The 10,122-nt window shown below is 47.9% G+C and overlaps 1 protein-coding gene across 1 annotated transcript in view; it reads left to right on the top strand.

The window, feature by feature from the left end:
- The first annotated feature begins 646 nt into the window (after nt 1–646).
- The window catches only part of Tmem131 (transmembrane protein 131), a 125,648-nt gene continuing 116,172 nt past the window's right edge, over nt 647–10,122 (top strand). Inside the window, exon 1 of the mRNA XM_051204542.1 lies at nt 647–994. Coding sequence (XP_051060499.1) covers nt 829–994 — 166 coding nt within the window. The 5' untranslated portion in view covers nt 647–828. The remainder of the gene's footprint in view (nt 995–10,122) is intronic.

Here is a 10,122-nt window from a genome sequence, read left to right as displayed (position 1 = left end):
ACTGCCAGGAGCTGACTCGGACCCTGAACACTCCCCAGGTCAACGACGCGGCCGAGTCACGGGCAGGGACCGTCAGCTCCGGACTCCGGAGGCGCCCTCAGACCTCTGGAAGGCTCCGACGTTGCAGTTCGCACCGGGGTTTGTCCGGGCGTCGGAGGCGCGGCCGGGCCCGCCCACACGCCAATGCGGCTGCGCAGCGTGGCCACCCCGGCTCCCACGTGACTGCCGCCCCTGCCTCCGTGAAGCTAGGGCCGCCATCTTAACTCCTGGCCGGCCCGGGCCTGTGTCCTCCCCCTCCTCCTGCTCCCGGGCCGGGCAGCGGTGACAGGGTGCGGTTGGCCGCCCCGGCCCGCCCCGTCGGTGAAGCCCGTGGGCTGGTGAGGGGGGCACGGGGAGTCGGTGCTCACGGCCTCGGCGGCGGACGCACGGCCCGGCGGGGGGGCCGCCCAGCTGCTGGCGCGGAGGGGGCGGGGCCTGCGCCCCGCCCCGCCCCTCCCCGCCCCGCCCCGCCCCCGAGAGGCCAGCGCCGGGGCCCGCGGCCCTTGCCCGTTTCCAGTATGGCCGCCCGCCGCGCCTGACCCGCGGCCTCTCGGTGCCGGCCATCCGCAGGCGATGCCGAAGCCTCGGCTGTGACTGACACTCTCGCCCCCACGCAGGCGCGCGCGCACCGAGCCAGACCCACGCCGCGAGCCCGAGCCCTGGGCCCACAACCGCTCACTCAGCCGGCGCCTCGGCCGCAGCCCGGACCACGGCTCCCGCGCCGCTGCCGTCGCCTCGCGGAGAAGGGTCGCGCCGGACCTCGAGCTCGGCGGCCCCCGGCCCGCCAGGATGGGGAAGCGGGCGGGAGCAGCCGCCGCCGCCGCGTCCTCCGGGGCCGGGCTGGAGCCCGCGGCCGGCCGCGCCGGGGGTCCTCGGAGCGCGGCCGCCGGCCTCCTGGGAGCGCTGCACCTGGTGATGACCCTCGTGGTGGCCGCGGCGCGGGCCGAGAAGGAAGGTGGGTGGCGGGCGGGCGGGCGGGCGCAGGCCCGGGCGGGCGCCGGCGCCGAGTGGCCGGCTCGAGCCCCGTCCCGAGCTCGCTGTGAGCGGCCCTGGCTCCGCCGCCCCGCGCGGTGCCTGCCCCCGCCCGCTCCCCTTGTCCTCCCCGCGTCTCCTGTCACTGCTTTTCAAAACTTGCCGGGTTCTCGGGTGTTCTCTCCGCCAGCCCCGCGAGGCGCCCCGCCGTTTAGGCTTCTTGGTGGTGGCTGAATCGCGGGGCGCTTTCCCCGTTTCCCCCTTTGTTGGGTTTTAATTTGGGCACGCAGACGGCGCTCCCTTTAAAACGCTGTGGTTTAAAAACAAAAAAAACAAAGCGAGACTGTTGGCAAGGCTACAGTGCACAGCTTCTCAAATTCACAATTGCCGGGCCACTCCTGAAGAGGCTCTTTCTTGTTTCTTTAGTTTTCTTCGCTATCCCTTTGCGGTACCGAGGACTGTTTGCTTCATTATTAGCCCTAAATGGGATCTCATTGGCCTCTAGTAAGCTAATGGAAGCCGGTTTGCTGTTCTTGCTTAAGATTCTCACGTACTTTAGTGTCTTTCTCTTTGCTGTGAGAGCCGATGGAAGCGATTGTCCAGTTCCCAGCTTGCAAACCTTTTCACCTGTAACTCATAAAGGCTCGCGCCTATTAAAAAACACACACAAACACACACAGAAAACTTCCCTAATAATGTACGGCTGTAAAACTGGTACATTACTTTGTAATCTCGAAGACTAAAACTGTGATTTTCTTTTTTGTCTGGAATGAGAGCAGTCACACAAAGCCTTCATGAATTGATTCACAATACTGCTTTGCTTTTTTTTTTTTTTTTTTTTTTTTTTAAGAGTAAGGAGACCAGTTAGATTAACTTTCGTCACACACCCGAGGAACTTTACCCAGAAATAATTTCTTGCCTTGTAACTTTAAAGGTTTTTCCTGTATGGCTATAAAGTCACTTGGCTTTTACTGTTACTGACTGGCAGCTGCAAAGGTAAAGCCAAATTGGCTTTAAAGTGCAACTATGTGTCGGTTTACTATTTATTTAAAAAAAAAAAAAACAATTGCATTCCCTCATTTAACTCTATAAACAGCCTCAGCCTGGTTAATATACGAACATTAATCAGAATAGCAAGGATTTGGCAGAGGCAGTATTAATTTGAAGCATAAGAATGCTGTTTCAAGATGGTTGGGTCTGAGACTGTCATAATTCATATTATTTATGATCCCTGTTAGTTTAGTGTTGTCGTGAGCGACCATGGTAGCCAACATTTGGACATGTGTGTTGAGCAAACCCTTTGTTATAACTTAATGGGCATGTCTTCTTGTGTTCCACGGTGACCTGGGGGACTCCTCTTCTGCTTTTCTGTTGATTGCCCTGTGTGGTGCACACACACAGTAGGCACCTAGCCTTTGAGTAAATGTCTGTCCTCACTTCTCTGTTGATTGCCCTGTGTGGTGCACACACACAGTAGGCACCTAGCCTTTGAGTAAATGTCTGTCCTCACTTCTCTGTTGATTGCCCTGTGTGGTGCACACACACAGTAGGCACCTAGCCTTTGAGTAAATGTCTGTCCTCACTTCTCTGTTGATTGCCCTGTGTGGTGCACACACACAGTAGGCACCTAGCCTTTGAGTAAATGTCTGTCCTCACTTCTCTGTTGATTGCCCTGTGTGGTGCACACACACAGTAGGCACCTAGCCTTTGAGTAAATGTCCACCCTCACTTCTCTGTTAATTGCCTTGTGTGGTACACACACATAGTAGGCACTTAGCCTTTGAGTAAATGTCGGCCCTCATGGGCTGATAGCACAAGGGACTGGATCGGTGATTGAGTCTAAGTTTGTGTTATCCTCCTAAAGCTGCTGATTTTTCCAATTGCCACTTATATGCTGATTTTGGGGGTACAGTTAGTAAATAACTATTTACTTTATGGGGGTAGGAGCCTAAAATACATTTGCTCATTTGTCCATGCACTTATTTAATATGTGTAAAGGCTAAGCCTGCAGAAAGGCTGCCAAGGTGTTGAGTTTGAAAAGTGACCCAGCCACTGACCTGGCTGAATCAGACGTCCTTTGTGGCTGTGCCGAATCTGGGGGAATAATTTGTATGGACAAAATAGTTATTTAAGATAGGAAGAGTAATTCCGGTGGTGGTGACACATACCTTTAATCTCAGCACTCAGGAGGTAGAGGGAAGTAATGCTCTGAGGTTGAGGCCAGCCTGGTTTACAGAGCGAGTTCCAGGACAGCCAGAGCTTCACAGAGAAACCCTGTCTTGAAAAACAAACAAACAAGTAAAACAATAGTAATTATATTAATATAGATCATAGGCCTTGGTCCCTCATAAATGGGTCTGGTTTTAATTAAGTGTTCCCAAAAGTTCTCCCAATAAATAAATGTTCTACTCTTTAAACATACTTCTAGATCAAATTCCAGGCTTTTTTTTTTTTTTTTTTTAATAAGTAGGGAAATGGAATTGATTTCCCCACAGGGTTGTGACACTGTGTCTTTGGCCTCTGATTTGGCCCTGGCATGACATTTGCCCCAGAAGAGTATTGTTGAGTTGTTGTTGTTTCCTCCAGCAAGTTTGGGTAAACTTGTAAAGATAGCTTTCAGTTTTTCTGTTTACACCCCAAGTACCTTCTGTGTTGAGTAGTGTAGTTTGAATTTTCCAAGAAGGGATTTACCAGCAATTTTAGTGGTGGTTCTCTGGGTATTTTGTATGTTTGTATGTTTTTCCTGCATTGCAGTAGAATTTCACTAGAAAACCAAGACAAGTAAAAGTCACTGTCTCCTAAAGAGGAACTGCGGGCAAAGCTGGATTGCCTAATGCAGTTGTTCGAGTTTGAACCAGGTGATCATTTTCTGGACTGAACATGGAGCCATTCCTTGTCTTAACATCCTTACATCTTAGGGCTCACATCTTCACAGCCATCTTAACTGGTGTGTGAAGTGTGTTATCGCTGTCCAAAGGAAAGCGATTTTCATTGACAGCATTGTCATTTTGAGATATCACTTTGAGATAGTTGCCAGACATAAAGTTACTATAATTACTACAGATAGCCATCTTAATCTGGTTAGTGTCAAAAGTTTTCTTGAGAGTTATGATTTAGACACTGAACACAGAATGTCTCTTTTTGTCTTTCTGCCTGCCTCTCTGTAATAAAGTAAATTACTAAACTACAAATAGTGAAGAAGATACATATATGAATGGTATACTTAGACATTTGATGAAGTTGTAAATCAGCATGGCAAGCAAAGAAGCCTTTTAAAAAGATTTATTTATTTGTGTATAAGTGTTTTGCCTGCATATAAGTATGTTTGCAGCATAGATGCCTGGTATATGCCAGAAGAAGGGGTCGGATCCCCTAGAGCTGGAGGTACAGATGGTTGTGAGCTGATACGGGTGTTCAGACCTGAACTTGGGTCTTCTGCAGGAGCAGGAAGTGCTTTTTAACTGCTGAGCCATCTCTCCACCCCACTCACGCCAATAACTTTCAGCCCGAAGGCCACCTGAGTTTTCATGAATTGTCAGTTAAAGGCATGGTCATATTTGTAGCGTTAAGACTTTTAATTTTTTTCTGTTCGTATATAATGGTTTCATGCGTACATTTTTATTTTAAGCTATATTTGTGTCATAAGTACAGAAAACGGGATTTCCTATACAAAGCATAAGAACCAAGTGCTTAGGACTAAAGGCCAGAAGACAGGAGATAAAGCCTGTCAGTGATTTGTCTTAGGGTCATAGACTCGATTAGGAGAGATATGTCCTTTCTGATGCAAAGTTATATTTTAAATGCATTCTAATGTGAGAACACTCAGTGATGGAAGCTGTGTGCTAGTCAGAGACATTGGGCCTCTAGTGGGGAGAAGTACCCTTTGTTGTGCTGATAACCAGTTTCCCCTCTCTATACATCCTTACTGCATATCTTGCATTCTTACAGCGAGTCTTGATAGGCACCACTGAAGAGGTGAGCTTTGGAGGCAGATGGAAAACCATCTACTTTGTTATCTAGAGTCTTGATAAAACATGCTCCTCAGTCATAAAAGTCTTTATTGGGCATTCAATATCTTAGAAACACTCTCTCCTTGAGGCTTGACTTCTTTTGGTTTGCCAAACCAAGGGGCCTGAATTCTCCTTTCTGTCTGTTGAGAGCGGCTTGGGCCTTATGTGACTCGTGGACTTTGCTTCTTGGTTGTCATTGTGTCCTAGCCAGCTGTCACTACTCTACATGTGCCAGTTGAATGTCTGTTTTCGTCTATGTGTCTGGCCAACAGCATACACTAAAGCCCTGGGCAGGATTAGTTTATGCCACTTCCAATTTCCCAGTTGTTGTTAACCATGTTATTTCCCAGCCACATTGGACTCAGTGTTGACCCTTTACCTGCTGCTCCCAGTGCCTGTGACTCCCCCCCCACCCCTTTGGCCAGCTCTTCTTACAACATTTGTCCAGCTTGGAGCACCCCATTGGGCAGGCTCTTGCCTTCCAAGTTTTGCTATGTCTGTGCAGTCCTGTTCCCTGTTCTCTTTGAGCATGTGGTGCCTTTGTGTATTACCCATTTTATTTCAAGTTGTAGTATACTGCTGCCTCCTTAATTACTTAAAGTCATTCCGTGGCCTCCTCCACCCAGACTCAAATGAAAATTTGCCTGAAATGAGCTGACCCTCCAGTTTAGTAGATAAAAATGTCAAGTTAGGTGTACTTAGGAGATGTGTAACAATAGGACATTGGGTTAGCACCGTCTTTCTCTTCCTACATAAAGCTTGAGTTTATAACTAAAATAATTAGTGTGTACTTATCTAAACCTTCAGTCCAGGGTCTGGAGAGGGAGCTCAGCATTAAGAATGCACTGCTCAGCCTGTCGTGGTGGCGCACACTTTTAATTCCAGCACTGGGAGGCAGAGGCAGGTGGATCTCTGTGAGTTCGAAGCCACCCTGATCTACCAAGTGAGTTTCAGGGCAGGCTGCAAACTACACAGAATGTACTGCTCTTTTAGACTCACATTAGGTTTCCAACACCCACAAGGGAGGCAGGCTTCCAGCTGCCTTTAACTACTGTTACTCTTGGAGATCTGGTGCCCTCTTCTGGGCTCTTGAAGGAACCTGCACTGACACGCACGTTAATCCCACACAGATGCACAGCAAACACATGCTGTGGCGCATGCCTTTAATCCCAGCACTAGGGAGGAGACAGGCAGGCGGATCTCTGTGATTCTAGGCCTGGCTGCTCTGTAGAGCTAGTTTCAAGAAAGCCAAGGCTACAACAGAGAAGCCCTGTCACGAAAAACAAAACAAAAAAGTAATATTTTGTCAACTTGGTAAATATGAAAATGTTCATAGTCCATTCTGGATCATCAGAATTCTTCTAAGGAAACTTTCTGATTGGTGGATAGTCAAGGGTATTGACTATTTGCTATTGGTAGCTACTGACTGTTGTATTTGATGACTTAGGAGTCTACTTTTGTTGTTTGGGTTAAAGCAGCATTGCATTCTGTAAATACTACTTAGCTCTTCTCAGAAGTTGATACTAAAGAGAATCCAGAGGCTGGGAGTAGAATTTGCTTTGTTTTTCATTGTTTAAGTTTTGAGGCAGTCTTAACTATATTGCCCAGGCTGGCCTCCAACTCCTTATTCCCCTGCTCAGGCTCCTGAGTGCTCGGATCACAGGTAGGCAGGCAGGCACGACTTGCCTGGGAAGGTTTTGCTTTTTGCTTTGATAGAGAGGGGAATCTCTTTGAGACTTCATTTTGAACCCAAGGGTTTCAAAGCTGCATGCCTCCAGTTTTTTTTTTTTTTTTTTTCTTCCAAAGGCATCTGAGAAGTTTTGATTTGCTTCATTCTGCTGCATACAACACATAGGGCTAAAGTCTGAAAAGTACCTGAGGTCTAAGAGAATCCTTGATATGTCTGTCGTGATAAGAGTGTAAAAGCTGCATTGTATTTTTTAAAACTGAGAAAACCCACATGTTTACCATAGTGATCATTTTAGGTGCGCAGTCCAGTTCCATGGAGCGCACTCATGCTGTGCATTAGGCCTGCAGATACTTTCATCATGCAGAATTGGAACCACTCTGCCTATAAACAATTCCCTTTTCTCACCTCTCCCCCTCAGCCCGTATCTGAATTTGATGGTAGATGCTTAATATATAAGCATTGTCTTGTGTTTGTTTGTTTGTTGTTCTTTTGAGACAAGATTTCTCGGTGTGACAGTCCTAGCTGTCCTGGACCTCAGTCTGTGGACCAGGCTGGCCTCAAACTCACAGAGATCTGTATGCTTCTGCCGGGATTAGAGGTGTGTGCCACCACCCACCTCAGCATTGTCTTTTTTCACCTGTTTTATGTTTCAGCAAGTGTTGGAATTTCCATTTTTTTCCCTGTGTGGCCAGGCTGGCCTCAAACCGAAGTGCCTCCTTCCTTTGGTTCTATAATGCTGGGCCTATAGACAGGCACGATCATCTTCTGTCTTTCAGTACTCGAGATTGAACCCAGTACTGTGTTTGCTTGTTAAGTGCTGTCACTGAGCTATACCCCTGGTTCTTTTTATTTAGCTTTTATTTTGACTATGGCAGGGTCTCCCTAAGTTGCCTATGTTGATCTTCCATTTGCTAGGTAATTTAGATAAGCCTTGAACTTGGAACCTTACTGTCTCTCAGCATCCCAAATAGACTAGCTAAGATTCTAGGCATGTGTGACATCATGTGTGGCCTTTCTTTTCTTCCTATCTTTCTTTCTTCCTTCCTTCCTTCCTTCCTTCCTTCCTTCCTTCCTTCCTTCCTTCCTTTTCTTTTAGAGACAGGATCTTTATAGCCCAGGCTAGACTTGAACTCAACAGTCTTCTTGCCTCAACCTCCTGAGTGCAAGCGTGCAAGTATTTGTTAGTGTTCAGCCATGCTTAACCTGGTTTCTCATTTAATCAGGCTTCAGTGTGCAGGGTATGGGTTTCCTTATGGCGTTTTCACACACGTGTCGTGGTGCTTTGCTGGTATTTTCTCCCCTGCCCTCCCTGCCTCTCCTCCCACACTAAGAGTTCCCTTCTACTTCTGTGTCACACTCATTTCAGTTCAGAGTTCACATGTGCGAGAAAGTACACAGTATTTTCACTGTTACCCCACCAGCCTCCCTCTGCCCGCCTGCCTGCCTGCCTTTCCTTTTTCCAGACAGGGCTCCTCTGTGTAACAGCTCTGGCTGTCCTGGAACTCGCTCTGTAGGCCAGGCTGGCCTCTAACTCACAGAGATCCGCCTGCCTCTGCCTCCTGAGTGCTGGGATTAGAGGCGTGCGCCACCATGGCCTGGCCTATCAGCTGTTTCTCAAGCTGCACAAGTATGTATATACCTGGGTGCGGGCACATATGTGTGTGTGCGTGTAGAAGTTGGGTGACTCCCTCCCTATGTCGCTCTGGCTGTTCTGGAACTCAGTATGTACACCAGGCTGGCCTTGTCTCACAGAGATCCGCCTGCTTCTGCCTCCTGAGTGCTGGGATCAAAGGTGTGCGCCGCTATGCTCAGTTCCCCAAACTTTATCATGTAGTAGTTTTATTTTTAATTTTTTCAGTGGAAGACACTTTTTTTTGTAGCAGCCACGCTATTTTACACCCACACCAATGGTCACAGAGATTCTAATTTCAACACAGGCATGCTGACACCACCATTCACTCATTCATTCATTTTCAGATAGTGGCCATCCTAGAGAGCGGGAGATAGCAGGCCATTGTTGTGTGTCTTTTTATGTGCTTGTGGCTATTTATACATACTCTCCAGAGAAATGCCTAGTGTAGTCGTTTGCCTGGGCTTCGACCAGGTTTTTTGTTGTTGTTGTTGAGTTACAGGTTTTTATTGTGAATATTAACTTTTTATCGGATGGACCAGTGGCTTACGGATATGATCTCTCATTCCACATGCTACCTTTTCATTCTGTTATTATTTTCTTTGATGATCAATGATTTTTGAGTTGGACATAGTGGTGTACACTATGTAGGTAGGAAGATGACCATAAGTCAAGGCCAGCCTGGTCTACATAGAGAGTTCTGGGCCAACCAGGGCTACATACTGAGACATTATCTAGTTGTCTCAAAAAACCAAACAGAAACAAAAAATGGCGAGGGACAGCGAGAGAGAGAAGAGGGTGAGGTGGGCTGGGGGTGGGGACAGAGACAAGGGTTTTTGTACACCAGGCGCATACAGGGCTCTGAGATCAGAGGGTATCCGATGCCCTGGAACTGGAATTACAGCTGTGAGCCACCTGATGCAGGCGCTAGGAACTAAACCTGGGTCGTTTTGCAAAACAGTAAATACTCTTAACTGCTGAGTCATCTCTGCAGGTATATTCTTTTGTCTTTTGTTTGTTTGTCTTGTTTTTTAATTTGGTTTTTGAGACAGGGTTTCTCTGTGTGGCTTTGGAGCCTGTCCTGAACTCGCTCTGAAGACCAGGCTGGCCTCAAACTCACAGAGATCCTCCTGCCTCTTCCTCCGAGTGCTGGGATCACAGGCATGGGCCATCAACACTCGGCTTGCAGGCATGTTCTTAAAAACTTTTCTATATAGTTATAGTACTACATTTATGTCAAAGAATGCCCTTGTTAAAAACTGTCTGTGCAGTAGAGTTTGGGAAGTTGGTAAGGTAACTACTGGTTCAATAGAGTGGGCAGTTTGAATGGAAGACATAGTAAGAGTCTGACCTGAGGTGTCCTTTTTAGGGGCCCGATTAACTAGGAAGCAGAAGTTTTTAGGGGGCGGTAAATCTTACCTGCATTGGTAGAGAGCTTAGGCATGCGGTTTGTCATTCCAAAAGTGATTTGGTACTGTGGGGTGCTTCCAGGTAGCCCTCGGCTAAAGCTGGTCGGCTTCAGTGCTGCTGTGGGTTCTACCAGCCATGTTCCTCTGAAGTGCTGCATTTTGGTTAGTGAGTGGGGTGTGAAGTAGTGGTCAGCACCCCAGCAGGCCTGGGCAGTAGTGGCTATGTCCCTGATGTGGGGCGATAGTTCTGTGAGTGGAATAGTGGTCATTGTTACATTCTAGATGTGGGAGTTACTTTGTATGAGTGGAGTCCTTAGCACTCCCAGCAGGCTGCAGTTCCTAAGTTCTAGATGTGGGGAGTTACTTCTTTCT

Source organism: Phodopus roborovskii, unplaced genomic scaffold (assembly GCF_943737965.1).
Source record: "Phodopus roborovskii unplaced genomic scaffold, PHOROB, whole genome shotgun sequence".
Classification (NCBI taxonomy): domain Eukaryota; kingdom Metazoa; phylum Chordata; class Mammalia; order Rodentia; family Cricetidae; genus Phodopus; species Phodopus roborovskii.
The sequence above is the reverse complement of the archived record's forward strand: the minus strand, read 5'-3'. Positions and strand labels throughout refer to the sequence as shown.